At 44.5% G+C, this 19,196-nt stretch overlaps 1 protein-coding gene across 6 annotated transcripts in view; it reads right to left on the reverse strand.

Annotated features, from left to right (window-relative positions):
- Positions 1-571: 571 nt before the first annotated feature.
- Positions 572-19,196, reverse strand: part of Tcaim (T cell activation inhibitor, mitochondrial) — a 28,107-nt gene continuing 9,482 nt past the window's right edge. For 4 of the 6 annotated variants that reach the window (XM_048423240.3, XM_048423243.3, XM_048423241.3 and 1 more), the window contains 7 exons: positions 15,768-16,020; positions 12,300-12,422; positions 10,693-10,790; positions 10,047-10,138; positions 4,462-4,694; positions 3,086-3,217; positions 572-2,078 (listed from right to left, as the gene is read on the reverse strand). In XM_048423240.3, coding sequence (XP_048279197.1) covers positions 1,838-2,078; positions 3,086-3,217; positions 4,462-4,694; positions 10,047-10,138; positions 10,693-10,790; positions 12,300-12,422; positions 15,768-16,020 — 1,172 coding nt within the window. In that variant the 3' untranslated portion in view covers positions 572-1,837. The remainder of the gene's footprint in view (positions 2,079-3,085; positions 3,218-4,461; positions 4,695-10,046; positions 10,139-10,692; positions 10,791-12,299; positions 12,423-15,767; positions 16,021-19,196) is intronic. The other 2 variants (XM_085689095.1, XM_085689096.1) reach the window with 2 other exon arrangements.

A 19,196-nucleotide genomic window follows, 5' to 3' on the forward strand; every position in this document is an offset into this window, starting at 1 on the left:
ACCACCAAACAAAGCTGGATGTCAGGTGGTACAGATGAGACCAGACCCTGCCAGGCTGTGGGCAAGCAGAGTCCTGCGAACATGGGTGTTGATTGTCAGTGTGGAGGGGAACCTAAGGAAGCTGATGGCCAGGCACGCCAGGGCTGCGTACTCCACACTGACCCAAACAGCATGGTGCTAGGAAGCACAGGCCATCCTCCCTCCTGCAGCGTGCCTCCAGGTCCCACTACAGACGACGCCCACCACCACCAGGCCTATACTACAAGAACCTCTGGCTCCAGTAGTGACCTGGCCCTGGCCCTTCATTTCATGTGCCCACTTCTCAAAGCTTTCCTCTCTCACTAACTCAGAGGCTTCTTAGGGTTTCCTTTCTGGAACAAAGGGAGAAAGAGGGACTTTGGCAGCCTTGGGGTTGAGGGCTTGCCACGGCTCTCCTTGTGGGGGCAAGTTCGGTTGTGATCAGAGCTCAGATCTCGTGGGGGGACCTGTTCTCTCTCTAGTGGGGGAGATGAAGTCCACAGGGTCACTCTTCCAACAGCTCCTTGTTATGAAAACAAGGGGAACAGCTATGTGGTTGACAAGGTATTGTTTATTATGTAACAATTAGTTCAAAAACAAATCCAATTCACACACACTACAGAAGATTCTGTGTTGGCTGATGTTAGAAGTGGCGCAGTTTTCCAATAAACTAGCGTATCTCTGAGGACTCCCCACCCGAGACAGGGCTTCTCTGTGTAGCTCTGGTTGCCCTGGAACTTACTTTGTAGACCAGGCTGGCCTTGAACTCACAGAGATCCACCTGCCTTGCCTTTGCTGGGATCAAAGGTGTGTGCCACCAAACCCAACCTGAGGATTCTTTCTTACGAGAGCATTTACAGCAGCATTTGTCAAACTGGCATGGGTCAAAAGCAATAATGGCACAGTCGATCCCTTACAAGCCAGTTCTTATCTTGAACATACATTTGAACTGTTTATAAAAATTCAAAACACGAAAAACTGATTTTAGTGTCTCCTTTGTTCTAACGCACCAGGGGAAGTTCCCTAGGACTTCCTCAGGGAAAAGTGTGGTGTGGAATGCAGGGTAGTCTTCTCTGAGTAGAGAATGGGCCTCCACAGCATGGGGGACACCAGAGACCACAGCAGGCAGCAGGCTTTACCTGGACCAGAGCTGAAGAGATGAAGACAGCTTTTTCTGGTACTTGGGATGGAACCCAGGGCCTGTGCCTACTAAGAACATGCTCTATCAATATTTTAATTGGTAGAAGGTGTCATGTATTTAAATTCTCTGTCACTGATGTTTTAATAAGCTAGTATCAGGCAATGTTAATGACATATATTCAATAGTTTTAAAAGAATCTTTCTCAAACAAAATGTGGTTATTTAATTTTTGCTACTTATCAATAATCTGTCTGAACATAACTGTCCATTACCGGCTACCAAGTGTTTGTGTCTATGGGATGTAACTATGAAGACACTTGTTGAACTGTGCTGCATGTAAAAATGAGTTCTAGTACCAAAGAGCTACACTGAACAAGACCAATTTGTGTGCGCGCACACACTCACTCCTATAAAAATATATGACTCTTACAGAACTCTCTGTTACATCTTTAAAATAAGTTTTTTCTTCTCAGCATCTCTTTGCCTAGCCATCAGCATCGCAAGACTAGGGGACAAACTGTTTGGAAACAGGTGTCTTAGCATAAAGTCACTACAAAGAAAACTCCTGCTTTAACGCAGCACTTGGAAACTCCGTCCTGATGTGAATACTAACATCAAACTGAATTTAAATAAACCCAACAGTTTCTCGTTTTTCCAGAAAATAAGACAGGTGTCTGTGTCACTTCATGGCTTCTCCTTTCTTCCAGTTCCACGGGATGCACAGGTCTCCATCCTGCATGACGGAGTAAAAATGTGACACGCAGAGGTGCATCCCGTGCAGATAAGGCAGCGACAGCTGCAGGAGTCTCCGACAGCAGTCCACCATCTGCCTGCTGGAAATGCTGGGCTCTTTGTAAAACTTCTCCAGAGAAAATTTCTTTGTTGAAGCCTGTATCAATTCATTTTCAATAACTTTTAACCTATTAAATGAAAAATTGTCATGAGCTATTACTAAAGATAAAATATAAATATGGATAACATACAAAGATGTTCTTAAATGTGGAGTGACTAACCAGTGCCACACACGGCAGTCATGTGAAAAGACATGCCAAGAGTACCATGTGCCCAGTACTGGCTGATTTATTTCTGCATAAAGCTCTACAAGTATTTCATCACTCTTTTTAGCATTAGTGAGGTAAAAACAATATACAATCTATTCCTATTTTTCAAGAATTTATTATTTTTACTGTATATGGTGTTTTGTCTGCACAATGTCTGTGTACCACCGGTATGCTTGGTGCCCTTGGAAACCAGAATAGGGTGTTGGTTCCTGGAACTGGAGTTACAAATGGTTGTAAGGCACCATGTGGGTGCTGGGAACTGAGCCTGGGTCCTCAGCTGAGTCATCTCTCCAGCCCCATGGAGCGTGGCTTAAAAGCGTTTGTACACCTCCCTAGCCTCTGCTGGTGGCGAAATGAAGAGAAAGCTGGGAGAATAAACCCTGACTTGGGTGCTGCCATCAGGCCGTGCCCTGTCCTGAGCTGCTTCTCCCTTCCTGCTCACTATCTGAACCTGTGGTCAATCTGTCTGTCCATTCCTTTGTATGAACCCACTCCTACAACGGACTCAATTCTATAGCTTCAAACCTGCGACGAGGAAACCACAGGCTGTCAAGTGATTCCAAGTTATAACAACACAGAAACAGGACTACTTATGAACGAGATACGCTTTAAAATTTAAATATAGTGGGCTGGAGAGATGATTCAGCAGTTACGGATGCTTGTGATTCTCAGAGAGATGCAGGATGTGGTGGCTCACAACTGCCCTTAACTTCATCTTCAGGGGGCCCAATGTCATTGTTGCTCCCTGCTGATGCCAACAGACACAACAGCTACACATGAATAAAATAACTAAGATTCAGACGATGCTTCCTGCCGTCTGTTTAGAAGTCAGTCCTCACACCTCCCGAGGTAAGGACAGGACTTACTCCTCTCTTCTTGTTATGTTCTCTCTTGCCTGCTGGGCTCGGCTTCTCATGAATGACTGGAGGCTTGCCGGATCTGAGAGGGCTGGGATGTTAAAATGCCCGAGTTCATGCAAGCTTGGCTCGTACCTGTCACTGGAACGAAGTGTGTATTAAGGGACACGTCACCACGTCCACACCAATGCTTTTCTTATCACGTGACTGAGAACAGTCATGAGGACGTCCACATTAAATCACAGCAACACTGACATGGCATGACCCTCCTCAAGGACAGTCTCTGAGCACTTGAGATTGCATTTAAGCACAAAGCGAACTGCAGGTAATGCACACACGCATACACACACACACACACACACACATTAGCTACTGACTTTACATCATGATCAAGTGGTTTACTTTGCTGATCAGTGGCAATGTTTTCAGAATCCACTCTTCGTCCCTCGGTTTGGTCTCCGACACATGCACAGCAGGGCTATGAATACAATTCTTTTCACAAACAGTGACTTTTTTGTTTTGTTTTTGAGGCAGGGTTGCATTGTTTAGCTAAGGCTGACCTTGAATTTACAGTGATCCTCCTGCTTCTGCTTTAAGTACTGGGATTAAAGGTGTGTACCACCTGCCTGGCCTCCATTTTGGAAATTATGTGTGTGAATGTGTATATATGTATACACCTCCCCGACACACATACATGTCTCTGTGTCTGTCTGTCTCTGCATGTGAATGCAGTGCCTGAGGAGGCCAAAGGCATTGGATCCGCTGGCTGTATGCTACCTCACATGGGCCCTGGGAACTGAACTTGAACCTTCTACCAAAGGAGTATCTGCTCTTAACTACTAAACCATTTCTCCAGCCACTCATTTCCACTATTATTATTATTTTATTAAATTTACAAGAACCATACAATGAAACAGAAAACAGCCCAATGGACTGTCGGGGAGTATTATTTTCAGGTGTGTGACTTTTGTTTATGCTGCATTTGTTTAACTCTGTGAAGCTGTGGTTCTTTGCCTGTCTGTGACACCTGATAGTCTAATAAAGAGCTGAACAGCCAATAGTGAGGCAGGAGAGAGGTTAGGTGGGGCTGGCAGGAGGAGAAATGGGGAAGAGAAGGAGGAACAAGAGGAGGCAAGGAGCCAGTCAGTCACAGAGTAAGAAGGAAAATAAGATATATAGAAGTAAGAGAAGGAAAAAGCACAGAGGAAGAAGGTAGATGGGATAATTTAAGAAAAGCTGGCTAGAAACAAGCCAAGCTAAGGCCGGGCGTTAATAAGTAAAATAAGCGTCTATGTGTGAGCCCCCAAAGCCAAAAGAGTAAAGCATCGCACGCAGAGCGTGTTCTGACTCGCGGGCGCGCTCCCTGCCCAGTTCCGGATGTTTACCTGCTGAGGATCATCTCCAAGCCGCTCAGGCTCTGCGGGTGGGCGGGTGCCCCACTTCTCAGTAGCCCACTGTGGAAGACGTCAAGGAGGCGGTGGTACTCCTCAAGGGTCAGTGCTGGCTGTAACTCTTCGATGTAAACTACCTGTATGCCTCCTAGAAGATTGCTTATCTGGTCTTCTAGGGCTGACATTTTCCTCTGAAGGTCAAAATAACTTGGCAAGCTTTCAAAAAGCTATAGTATTGGGAAAAAAAAGACATTTAATTTTATGGTGCTATTATTTTAGGAGTCCAATAAATGAGGAAGTTATAAAAATTATTTTTGTAGATGTAATAGTCAAGTAGAATACAATAAAAAGGATACTGTAATCCTGGAAATACTAATATTCAAAACAAACTATCAGTCTAGTGGTTTTAGATTGAACCGAGAAGAGATTTCAGAAGAAGAAAAAGCCCAAGTAAAAGTCAACCCTAGGTACTAACATTTAAAGACTCACATGGGACTCTTAAGCTAGGTTACAATGATCCAATGTACATTTGGGCATACCAACCCTTAAGTATTCCCTAAAAACTTTAAAAAATCTATTTATTTCACATACCAACCACAGTTTCTTCGCCCTCTTCTCCTCCCATCCCCTACCCCCTACTCTGTTCTACTCTGCCCCCCCCCCCCCTGCCTCCATCCATCTTCATTCAGAAGGGGTAAAGACCTCCCTTGGAAGTCAACAAAGTATGGCATACCAAGTTGAGGCAGGATCAAGCTCCCGGTGCCCCTTGCATCAAGCCTGGGCAAGGTATCCCGCCACAGGGAATAGCAGCTTCTAAAGAGCCAGTTCATGTGTCAGGGCCAGGGCCTGGTTCCACTGCTAGGGGCCCCGTAAGAAACCAAGATACTCAATTGTCACCCGGATGCAGAGGGCTGAGGTCGGTCTAGAGGCCATGAGCTCCCACTGCTTGGGTGCTGTCTCTGTGGGTTTCCCCTTCATAATCTTGACTCCCACTCCTTGCTCAAAACAAAACAAAACAAAACAAAACAAAAAAACAACCAAAAAACCCTCCTCCCTTTCCTCAGTTGGACTCTGGGAGCTTGGCCCAGTGCTCGGCTGTGGGTCTCTGCATCTGCTTCTATCGGTCACTGGATGAAGGCTCTATGATGACAACTAGGCCGTCACCAATCTGATTTCAGGTATTCCCTAAAAATTTACTTTCAGTCCCCGAATTTCAAGTTCAGTTGACAGACACAGAACACATTAGTGAGCACTCACTGTGTGTGTAAGTAGTGAGTGCACATGCAGGGTCTAAGGGTTTGTCTGTTTGCTAGAGCTCACCGTCGAGGGGCACAAAAATAAAGCAAGAGTCACCTCAAGTGTCACATGGGGTTGGCAGGTCAAAGCGAGGTTCAAACAATGGCTGCCAAGACTTCTGATTTGACAGAAAGTATAAAAAGGATTTAGAAACAGTAGATGAATGGAATGCTTTGGAGGGGGAAAAGGCCATGTCCAAAACCAACAGGAAGCTGTGTGTGGCTGGATCATGGCATATGTGTTGGTGAGTAGAAAGGGCTGGCACATGGCGTGGCGTGTGCTGGTGAGTGGGAGGGGCTGGTGCATGGCGTGTGCTGGTGAGTGGGAAGGACTGGCACATGGTACATGTGCTGGTGAGTGAGAGGGGCTGGGTTCAGAGAGGACTTTAAGGACTTTGGTTTTCTATAGAAATCTGGGATCTGCACAGTGTTAATATGACTAGAAGGCCTTAGTCAGGCTATGATGGCACATACCTTTAACCCTACCAGTTAGGAGTCAGAGGCAGGGGGTTCTCTGTGAGTTCAAGGCCAGTCTGGAATATAGAGCAAGTTCCAGGACAGGCAGGGCTACACAGAAAAAAAAAGAAAGAAAGAAAGAAAGAAAGAAAGAAAGAAAGAAAGAAAGAAAGAAAGAAGAAAGGGACTAGAAGGCAGCAGGTAGCCTATGATGAAGATAATAGCTAGTTTCTATAAACCATCCATCATCTACTCACTACATTTTGTAAAAAATAATTCTACTCCCTGACTCTCCTTGGGTTGTGTATGAAGTGTAAGCACATTCAGGAGCTTTGGGAACTGTGGGTTCATACAGTGTGTGCTGGGTTCTGTAAGTGTGAGACTATGACAATGCAGACACCATGCAGTGGGTTCATACGGTGAGACTATGACAGTGCAGGACATGCTACAGTGGGTTCATACGGTGTGCGCTGGGTTCTGTACATGTGACACTATGACAGCGCAGACACCATGCAGTGGGTTCATACGGTGTGAGCTGGGTTCTGTACATGTGAGACTATGACAGCTCAGGACACGCTACAGTGGGTTCATACGGTGTGCGCTGGGTTCTGTACATGTGACACTATGACAGAGCAGACACCATGCAGTGGGTTCATACGGTGTGAGCTGGGTTCTGTACATGTGAGACTATGACAGCTCAGGACACGCTACAGTGGGTTCATACGGTGTGCGCTGGGTTCTGTACATGTGACACTATGACAGCGCAGACACCATGCAGTGGGTTCATACGGTGTGAGCTGGGTTCTGTACATGTGAGACTATGACAGCTCAGGACACGCTACAGTGGGTTCATACGGCGTAAGCTGGGTTCTGTACATGTGAGACTATGACAGCTCAGGACACGCTACAGTGGGTTCATACGGTGTGTGCTGGGATCTGTACATGTGAGACTATGACAGCTCAGGACACGCTACAGTGGGTTCATACGGTGTGCGCTGGATTCTGTACATGTGAGACTATGACAGCACAGACACGCTACAGTGGGTTCATACGGTGAGACTATGACAGCGCAGACACGCTACAGTGGGTTCATACGGTGTGTGCTGGGTTCTGTACATGTGAGACTATGACAGTGCAGGACACGCTACAGTGGGTTCATACGGTGTGCGCTGGGTTCTGTACATGTGAGACTATGACAGTGCAGGACACGCTACAGTGGGTTCATACGGTGTGCGCTGGGTTCTGTACATGTGAGACTATGACAGCACAGACACGCTACAGTGGTTCATACGGTGAGACTATGACAGCGCAGACACGCTACAGTGGGTTCATACGGTGTGAGCTGGGTTCTGTACATGTGAGACTATGACAGCGCAGACACGCTACAGTTACACAGCAGCTGTTGATTCTCTATGGATTCTGGCATTCTTGTGTGTTTTGTTGTATATTGTTTTTTCATATGTGCAGACCATGTGAAATCACTACTCTGCACAAAACAGAGCTCTCCCCAGGATCTGCCACCTGCCCTTTTAGTGGTCAGATTGCTGATCCCCATATCTAGGCAGCCACAGCCCTGCTCTGCCTCCTTCCTGTTACCTTGTGTCTTCAAGAATGGTACAGACATGGGAGCTGTACAGACTAAAACCTTCAGATACTGACTTTCCTACCTAGGCTGCTGCACACATCAGAGGTTCCTGCCCATTTCTGAACAGGACTTGAACTGACATACATTAGGACTTCCTCCACTCCTGGCTATTATGAGTATTTGTGTATAGATTTCTACATGATGATAAGTTCTCACTTTCCACTATAAATGCCCAGGAAGGACTTGCTTCCTAGGAGCCTGCCAGAACGTTCAGCTCTCTAAGACGCTGTGTGCTCCTAGTGTGGATCCTTGTCAGGAGCGAGCCAGTTCTCCTCGTCCTCCTCCTCACGTGGCCATGCACTCTGTCCACTCAGCAGCTCTGCCCAGCGTGGGGCTGGAACCCAGCATCTTACGCAAGCACCCCAGTTTTATGCCCCGTCCCGGCTCAGAACTCTGTCATCTGGAGACTCTCTTCATGTCTGTGGCATGTTTTCTACTTGCTTTGGTATTTCTTTTTTAACTGCCGAGTGTTAAGAGTTCTTATATACTTTAGATACAAAATACCTATAAATATGTGGCTTCAAATAATAATAACAACAATAATTAGGGTTTTTTCACTGTGTAACCCTGGTTGTCCTGGAACTTACTCTAAAGACCAGGCTAGTTAGTGCTAGGATCAAAGGTATGCCAATGAGCCGGGCTAAAAATCTATTACATGTGTTTGCGTGTTTTGTCTACATGTGTATCTCTTTACCACGTTAGTGTCTGGTACCACAGGATCCCCTGGGACAGCAGCTACAGATGGCTGTGAATTGCCATTTGGGGGCTGGGACTCAAACTTGGATCCTCAAGAAGAGCAGTCAGTGCTCTTAAGCATCGAGCAATCTCTCCAGTCCCTCTACCAAGTAAGTATTCTGCTTGAATAAATCCTTCACTAAAGATGACATGAAGATGGAGAAGGCAAATAAAAGCATGAAAAGGTGATCACCATCATTTATTATTTACTGCAGACTAAACTTAAGGTGAGACATCACCACAGACCTACTAGAGTAACATAATCACAACTGAAAATATGATTATCTTTTGGCATGATCAAAGGATGTGATCCAGAAATTCTATCTGGGAATTTACCCATGAGGTGAAAAATGCACTTCCCATGTTTGTATCAACCAGGCACAGTGGTGCACACCTGTAATCCTAAGACACTGGTGGCTGAGGCAGGAGGATTACTACAAGTTTCAGTCTAGTTTGATTTATATCGTGAGTTCTAGTTCAGCCAGGGCTACATAATAAGACTCTTTCAAACAAACAAACAAACAAACAAACACCCCCAAATCCCCCAAAACCAAAAACCCAGACCAAACCAAATAGAAATGTTCACATCAGGAGCTGGAGGGACAGCTTAGTGGTTAAGAGCGCTTGCTCTTGTAAAAGAGCTGGGTTTGACTCCCAGCACTCACATGGTGGCTCACAACTAGCTGTAACCCCAGCTTCAGGGAGTCCTATGCCCTATTCTGACCTCCTCGGGAACTGGGCACACACATGGTTCATAGACATACATATATGCAGACAAAACACATATAAAATAAATAAATCTAAAGATAAAATTTAGCAATAAAACATGTTCACATCAGCTTTATTTGAGTTTAAAACTAACACGTGAGCCTGTGAGACAGATGGCCGAGCAAAGGCTCTGCTCAAGTGTGATGGTCTGAACTCAATCCCTGGACCCAGGTAGAAAAACAACTACCGTTCATCCTCGGGCTTCTGTGCACACACACGCAGACATACCCACAAGAAAAATAGGTGTAAAATAAAACTATCTTCACGCTGAGGTGCTATCTTCAGTTATGTGGTATTATGGTACTAGTTATGTGGTGTTATGGTGCTAGTTATGTGGTGTTATGGTGCTAGTTATGTGGTATTATGGTGCTAGTTATGTGGTATTATGGTACTAGTTATGTGGTATTATGGTACTAGTTATGTGGTGTTATGGTGCTAGTTATGTGGTATTATGGTACTAGTTATGTGGTACTATGGCACTAGTTATGTGGTACTATGGCACTAGTTATGTGGTTTTATGGTGCTAGTTATGTGGTATTATGGTACTAGTTATGTGGTGTTATTGGACTGAAATCTAGAGCTATGCTTTCCAGTGCTGCAGTTTGCTGACATAATACTGTTGACTGAAATGAAAGCGTGTGGCAAGTCAGAGAGGTCTGCTTGCTTTGGCTCATCCTTACTCTCGTCCAGTGATGGTGGACATCCATGGTTCCCAGCATCACGTGGCCCAGTGCGCTCATGCCCGAGCGGTCTGTGAACACGATGGTGCATCCTGACGAGAAAACAAACTGTGGTCATGACCCAGAGAACTTGTCCTCGTAACATGGTGCAAACAATCCTTGAAGCCCAACATATACACTCAGGATTAAATCTAGTATATCCTAGAAGCCTGTTTTATGTTTCTCCTTTATTCAAAGGAACAGATTTAGACATTTATTTTATTTTACTCTTTTTTTTGATAGGGTTTCTCTGTGTAACCCTGGCTGTCCTCAAACTTACAGAGATCTTCCTGCCCCCGCCTCCTGAGTGCTGGAATTAAAGGCACGTGCTACCACCATCCACAGATTTAAACATCTAACTCTGATAAAGTCCCTTAGTTTTGTGCTACAATTTATATATGTGTACTACAGATTTTCTGAAAGAGAGTGGACAGTCAGGCAGTGGTAGCACACCTTTATTCCCAGCACTTGGGAGATAGGGGCAGGAAGATCTCTCTGAGTTCGAGGCCAGCCTGGTCTTCAGAGTGAGTTCCAGAACAGCCAGGACTATGCAGAGAAACCCTGTTTTATAAAAACAACAAACAAACAGAGAGTAGACAATAGTTACCTTTTGCATTCTGAAGTGGTTCCAAATTCTGCTGCGCGAGGCGGCTGAGACTGTGCAGCTGGCTGCAGCGATGGGCAACACCCCAGCCCCTTTGCCACCTAGGCCAACAGACACAACCACATTAACAGCAGCACAGAGGGGATGGCAGGCTCTCACCCCAGCTGGCTCTCGACAAGGTCAACAGTCTCTTCTTGGAGCAGAGAGAATCATTTCAAATGATCTTATGTTTCTACGATGTTTATTGTCTCTCTCTCCCTCTCTCTTTCTCTTTGGTTTCTCAAGACAGGGTTTTGCTGTAGCTTTGAACCTGTCCAAGTACTAGCTTTTGTAGACCAGGCTGGCCTCAAACTCACAGAGATCTGCCTGTCTCTGTCTCCCAAATGCTGGGATTAAAGGTGTACACCACCACCACCCGGTTGTCTCTCTTAAATTAAAAAAAAATCATTTCTATTATTCTTATTGCTGTGTGTGCGCACATGTGTGTGTAGGGGGCTCATACCACAGCACTCGGGAGGCAGAGGCAGGCAGTTCTCTAAATTTGAAGCCAGAGCAAATTCTAGGATGGCTAGGGCTACATAGAGAAACCTTGTCTTGAAAGAAAAGAAAGAGTTGCATTGGTCATGGCATCTCTTCACAGCAATAAAACAGTGATGAAGTCACAGGGGTAAAAGAATTGTTACCATGTCAATGTATGCAAATATTTAAAAAAGCAAATATATTGTTTCTATTTTAAAATATGAGGATGGGACTTGAGGCTGGAACATATACGTTGAGCAAGCACCTGGGCTCATTCCTCAGCATCATACAGGTACACACACACACACACACACACACACACACGGTGAAAGAAGGGAACTGACTTTGCAGGTGTCCCCTGTTCTCCATACATGTGCCGTGGCCTCCAACTCACAGAAATCCGCCTGCTTCTGCCTCCCGAGTGCTGAGATTAAAGATGTGCACTACCACTGCCCGGCAAATATATATATATATATATATATATATTTGAGACAAGGTCTCATTAGTTTCAGGTTAGTCTGAAACTTGTTTTATAGACTGTCATCATCTGGTCATTCTGCCTCTACCTCCATAACGGTGTGATCGCAGGTGTGCACCACCATACCCAGCTTTTGTGGTGTCAGGGATGAAACCCAGGGCCCAGTGTGTACCAAGCAAGCACTTTATTAACTGAGCTAATTCATTCCTGCATATTTGATTGTGTGTACTAGTGTGGAGGTCTGAATGAGAATGCCCTTCATAGGCTCATATGTCTGAATTGTTGCTCACCACTTGGTGTAATTACTTGAGAAAGATTAAGAGGCATATCCTTGTTGGAGGAGGTGTGCCACTGGGGACAGGCTTAGAGGTTTAAAAAGCCCGGGCCATTCCTAGTGAGCCCCCTCTCTCTGCCTCATGGCTGTCTCAACACCTAAGCTCCCAGCCACTGCTCCGGCACCATGCCTGCCTTCTGCCATGCTCCCACGACGGTCATGTACTCACCCTCTGAAACTATAAGCAACTCCCAGTTAGATGTTTTCTTTTGTGAATTGCTTGGTCATGATGTCTTTTTACAGGACCAGGACAGTAAGACAGCCAGAATACTTTATTACCTGATATCTGAAAGTTGCAGAAGGTCAGACAGCTCCGTCTTCAGACGATCCAGCTCCTTCCTAAGAGGCAAACTGTTCTTCAGCTTTTTCACAGCACTCCGCCCATTGCTCCCTAACCAGGACCTAGACCAAAACCAGAGACAACTCTTTACCTTCCCCAAAGGACAGCACACAGGGGGTGGGGATGGGGGCCAGCGGCAGAGCACATGCTTAGAGCAAGCGAGGCTCTAGTTCCATTCCTAGGACTGCAAACAAAAATAAAACAAACTAACCAGAAGTCCTAAACACACATGTTAAAGCACTCTACTGTTAACCTGAATTTTCAGTCTGACCTTTACTTCTTTTTTTTAAAAAATAATTTGTTTAGCTTTATTTTATGTGCACTGGTATGAAGGTGTCAGATCCCCTGGAACTGGAGTTACAGACAGTTGTGAACTGCCATGTGGGTGTTGGGAATCAAACCTGGGTCCCCTGGAAGAGCAGCCATGCTCTTAACTGTCGAGCCTTCTCTCCAGCCTCCCAGATGTTTACTTCTAACGAGCCAACTTCAAGAGGCTGTCCACCCTTGCTGAGCCATGCTGAGATATGGCAGCTTCTTTTCAGTATTACAAAAATTAAATCAGACCAGAGCTGTCCCTAGGCTCAGAGATGAAACAATTAGGAAGAGTGTGAAGAGTCTTCTAAGCGTCTGCTTACTGGAGAACATTAATTAATTAATAATAATACTAGTGCTGGCTGCAGGAGCTTTTCACTCTGCACATAGCAGCTGAGGGCGGAACTGAGAACCATGCAGCTCACAGTGAGCACACGTGGGGCACGCACGGCTGTGAGAGACATACTGCGTGGATGTGTCCTGAGGAAGGAGATTAAAAACTGCCTTGTGGATTCCAGAATGGCAGAACCTTTCATTTTAATTAATCTTTAATTTTAATACTAGGTCGCAGTACCCTGTGTTCTCAAAGCCAACTCCTCTCTGCCTAATCCGTCTGCGGGCTAGACCTCACCACTCTAGTTCTTTAGTGACAGTGTTCCCAGAACATATCCAGGTGGGCCTCCATTCCCTTCCACCCAGCCCAGTGCCCAGCTAAAGACTTGTCTCAGTTTCATTGACTACATAATTAAATAGGCTCAGTATAAAATATGTTCTTATCGCTTAGAATATTTCCCTCAATAAGCTTATAAGGAAAAATAAATGTTAAAAAGCTGTGAAGACCAGAGCAGGGTGAGTCTCGGAAGGAGCATCCCAAGGGCACGGCCCTCCCGGACGATGTCTCCTGCCGTGCTGAGCAGTCAGACGAGGTATGCTTGGTACTGCTTGCATCTCCGGCTCTCCAAAGGAAGTCTAGAGAAATCAGAAATTTATGTAGAGTCTGTGGGTGGTGATGGGGTGGTGAAAAAGTAATTTATGTAGTGTGTGTGTGTGTGTGTGTGTGTGTGTGTGTGTGTGTATGTTTTCACAGAATGAGCCAAGGGAAACAATTCAGATGTGGGAGTGGGTAGGCCTCCGGCACACCTGTACAAAAGAAAGCTCCAGGAGGAGAGGAACAATTTAAAGAGTAAACAGGGCACTCATCCAGCTCCTCACGGGGATGCCCGAAAAACTGTGGGGTATGTCCACGATAAGACGGAATAAAAGCCATCCTAAAGAGAGCTCAAATGTGCCCGACAAAGCCTTTAGACAGAGATGCTTCAACCAACCATTTTAGAGTGAGCTAAAGCACTAAGATATATCAAGTTTAAAACCTGCAAAACAATGATCATTACGAATTTATCAAACAAATATTTATCCCATAACACAGCATGGTGTTGTAAAGATTTACCTAAAAGGAGAACAGAGTATCAGAAAGAAAAAGGTGACTCAGAAATCAACTTCAGCTGGAAGGTTCTAGGTACCGAGCAGCGTGGAGCTGAGCCTGAGACACGCCAAGGAAGAGTCTATTAAAGCAATGGCAGGTTCACCATCATCCAGGCAAACAGCTACTGACACCTGGACAGACTAATAGTGACTGATTTTCCCTGACTTTGATCCCTGAAACAGCAGTTTACAAAGCTGCTCTCCTCCTCAAGGTACAGAGTAAGCCAGAGTCTGGATGGAAAACAAAGCGCGTCCTGAGGAAGTAGAGAATCCACGGCAGTACGGGCCATACACGGGCATATTCTAAGGAAGGTATGCTTGCAAAGCCCAGCAGATGATTTTAGTCAGACTGCACTGCTTTACATGTCCATGTGACTCTCTGAATCTGCTAAGCTGACAGTTCAGCCCATCACACTGTATTTATTCCAACCAAGATTTACTTTGTTTTCCTAGTGCTCTTCCACTGAGCTGCACCTCCCACCTAAATATTTCATAGACACGCACATACATTTTATATTATATATACATATATGTATAATATGTATATGTATACACACAGACACACACACAGACACACACAGACACACAGACACACACACAGACACACACACACAGACACACACACACACACACATATATATATATATATATATATATATATATGGAGAGAGAGAGAGAGAGAGAGAGAGAGAGAGAGAGAGAGAGACTCATTATGTAGCCCTGGCTGGCCTCAGAACTCAAGTATGTAAACCCAGTTGGTCTTGAACTCACAGAGATCCTCCTGTCCCTTCCCTACTTCCCAAATGCTGAAATAAAAAGGAAAGCACTGCACACCCTACTCATATCTAATTATAATTTAAAAACATTCTTTTACAATCATCCATTTAAGATGATATTCTTTATAAAGCTATCTCCCATCTACTTATATCTATTATCTATCTATCTATCTATCTATCTATCTATCTATCTATCTATCTATCTATCTATCTATCTATCTAATCTATCCATCTGTGTGTCTGTCTGTCTGTCTGTTTATTCTGAGACAGAGATTCATTGCCTTCATCTCTTCACCTTCCCAACTGCCTTCCAAAGGCTGGGATTAGCTACATGTTACCACAACTGGTGTGCTTTTCTGTAAGTAATGCTTATTAAAGTCAATTACCTTTGAACCCTCCATATAGACTGGCAATGCCTAACATGCAAATAATTGATTTAAAAAACTTAAATCTTGGGGCTGGTGAGATGACTCAGAGGTTAAGAACTCTGAATGCTCTTCCAGGGGATAAGATTTAATTCCCAGCACTCACAGGGCAGCTCACAACTGTCTGTAACTCCAGTTCCAGGGGATCTAACACCTTTACACAAATGCACATAAAATAGTTAAGTAACTTATTAAAAAATAAAACAAAACAAAAAACTTAAATCTTTTGCGTGTAGCTGGTATTAAACAATAACAAAATGGAAGTATCTTTGCAACTTTAAGCAAGACACATAAAATATCTTTTCTCATGGTTTCTGTATTAAATATATTACTAAAATTTCTTTTCCTATAAAACCAGAACACATTTAAACATAAACTACATGAGGCTGTTGAAATAAAACCCTTGACTTACATTAGGGTTGTTTCCACTCTTGAGACGTGTTCGAGGTCTTCGTCAGGGTCCTTGAACCCAGTGAAGGAATAGTAGGACTTATGCCATTTGATGGGTCTGCCAGGCATTCCTGTAGCTTCCTGGAGAGGCTGGGAATGCACGTTAGTGTTCAAGCTTTGGACGTGTTCAACAGACAAACTGCAGGAGTTGAGAATATACAATACTGTGCTTAGCAGATCGCTGGTGTGCAAAGTAAATCTGACTGCTCGAAATCCTAGAGAATATAATTCCCCAAACAATTAATACAGATGATTACTTGTTTTACCTTAGAATCATTTTTCATGAAACAATTATAGAGTTAAAATCTTTAAAAACATTTTATTACCCATTAAAATGGGTATCACCCCCAGCAAATGGAAACCACTCCCTCTTCCAAGCTCCATAGCAGTATTCCTGTCTTCGTGATTCCTTTCTGGTTTGTCACCAGTGAGTACACTCACCCTAGCTGAGAAGGGATGGAGACAGTTTTCAGTGCTGCCCATGAACCTTGCTACTAAAGAGGGAAGTGCTTCCATGTCCATCACATAGTTTCCAGCAGAAAGAAGGGCACACGGGGGTCGCCGGCATTGGCAGTGCCCGCTAAGGGACGGCCCAAGCAACATCTACCTAGTGGTGGTCACAGAAGCTCATCTTTATAAAAATTTTTATTGATTTTGTGAGTGTGTGTGTGTGTGTGTATACTATATGTATTCCTGGAGCACAGTGAGGCCAGAAGAAGGTGTACGATCCCCTTGGAACTGGAGTTACAGACTGCTGTAATTTCCATGTGGATTCTTGGAATTGAACAGAGGTCCTCTGGAAGAGCAGCCAGTGCTCTTAATCACCAAACCATCTCTCCAGGCCCAACCCCCAATTTTTAAAAGTAGTTTGAAAATTACACAGGATGTTGGAAATATAGTTAAGTCAGTGGCAGAGTTCTTGCCTAGAACACACAAGTCCCTAGATTTGGTTCATAGCCCTGACAAAAAAATAAAATTCTATTAAGTATCATTATTATTTTAGGCAAGGTCTCACTTTGTAGCCCTGACTGGCCTCAAACTCATAGATATATGCTTGCCTCTGCCTCCTGAGTACTAGGACTAAAGGTGTGTGCTATCACTTTGGCTACAAATACTTTATAAGCACATGCTCATTGTAAAGTTTCATACACACACACATGACTAAAAGTCTATTAAAAGGAGGCATATAGTCTCATGCCTTTACTAGATATAATCACTGTCAACACACACACACACAACTAAAAGTCTATTAGGTGGCATATAGTCTCATGCGTTTACTAGATATAACCACTGTCAACAGCTGGCACGTATTAACAATGTAGCTAATGACACACACATGGATATTCACAATTGAAATAATTAAAGCTAAGCTGGGCATGGGGTACAGGAGAGGTAGAGGCAGATGGATTGGGGCCTTAAGGTTATTTACCCCATTGCTATTAATCTGTATATCACCACGAGGTCGTGGCCTACCAGCAAAGTCTCAGCACTTCTATCTCTGGCAGAGGGTCCATGGCGTCCCTCTGACTCTGCCTCCTTTCTCCCAGCATTCCATTTAGTTTTCCCCACCTACCTGAGTTCTGCCCTGTTACTCACAATGAAAGCTCTCTGCAGCGTATGATCAGCTTGCTTTTTTACTGTTATCTGAGTCATAGACTATTTTGTAAGGGAGATATTCTGATTTCTTTGGTGTATAAAATGCTTTACATATTACTACAATCTGTAATCCAGGCTGGTTTGGAACCCATAATTCTCCTCTCTCAGGTTCCCCATGCTGGGTTCCTGGCTATTTTGAATAAAACCCTGAGTCAGATAGAAAAACTGCCAAGAAAAAGAATCTGTGACTTCTGACCTCCACAATCAATCATGGGAGAATGAAAGACCCTATTAAATGCTAGTCCTTAGGCTGGCCTGGAAGTCATCTTTAACATGAAGAGAGGTTTCATTCATTCCTTTCTTTCTTTTATTTTATTCATTAAGGAGAGAGTTCAAATGCAGTCCCCACCACAAACCACGCAGTTGATTTCCCTGAATTTGAGCACACTCAGAATGCAATGGATGAACCTCACCCTGAGAAAACCATTTTCCTGATCATGGAATCTCCCGATTTTGAGATGGAGCCCTTCTTTCCATCTGTGGTTCTGAGGGACTATGAGGGTTTTCTACGCAATACTGCAACTCTCATTTTAATAATAAGAGACTCAGGAATCACAGGCAGAGTTTAAGTATTTTCTATGTCTCAGAGACCTTTTAAATCAGTGAATTTTAAACTATTTAAAAGTCTTTTAAAAATAAAGCTATTTCCTCAAGAATAACCAAAAGGACAGATATTTCAAGAAGGGACAGGGCAGGCTTTTAAATTTTTTTAAAAGGCAGAATCTTGTCATGTAGCCCAGGCAAACCTCCATCTGGTAGTAATTCTCCTGCCTGAGCTTCTTGAGAGCTAGGAATACTGACATGCCAACATATCCAGCTCTTCACAATTTTTTTAGTCTATTTTTGAGACAGGATCTTCTTCTGACCAGGATGGCTTCAAACGCAGTCTTCCTGCATTAGCATCCCAAGGACTGGGGTGTAACACAATTTCTAATTAGTCTTAGTAATAAAAACCTGGAGTCAGATATTAGGAGGTGAAAGCTGAAAGATCTGAGAAGCAGAGCAGCAGCCACCAGTTCTCTGCGAAATCCTCAGACTGAATGGGGTGTCATGTCTCTACAGTCCTCAGACTGGATGCCTTGCGCTCCTATCTCTTCCTAGCCACATCTCTTCCCGTCTCCACCTCCCTAGGATTAAACGCTTGTGACTCCTAATTACTGGGGTCAAAGGTGTGAGCCACCACCTCCTGGCTCTGTTTCTCTTGAGACTGGATCAATCTAGTGTAGCCCAGGGTGGCCTTGAACTCACAGAGATCTGCCTGCCTCTGCCTCCCGAGTGCTGGGAGTAAAGGTGTGCACCACCTCTGCCTGACCTCTAGGGCTAACTAGTGGTTTAGCGCTACACTCTGACCCTCAGGTAAGTGTTACTGTTACAGTACACACACAGTATCACCACACTGGGGTAACAGGTGTGCACCACCTCTGCCTGGCCTCTAGGGCTAACTAGTGGTTTAGCGCCACACTCTGACCCTCAGGTAAGTGTTACTGTTACAGTACACACACAGTATCACCACACTGGGGTAACAGGTGTGCACCACCTCTGCCTGGCCTCTAGGGCTAACTAGTGGTTTAGCGCCACACTCTGACCCTCAAGTAAGTGTTACTGTTACAGTACACACAGTATCACCACACTGGGGTAACAGGTGTGCACCACCTCTGCCTGGCCTCTAGGGCTAACTAGTGGTTTAGCGCTACACTCTGACCCTCAGGTAAGTGTTACTGTTACAGTACACACA

The sequence above is a fragment of the Myodes glareolus genome, chromosome 4 (assembly GCF_982192425.1).
Source record: "Myodes glareolus chromosome 4, mMyoGla1.1, whole genome shotgun sequence".
Lineage (NCBI taxonomy): Eukaryota > Metazoa > Chordata > Mammalia > Rodentia > Cricetidae > Myodes > Myodes glareolus.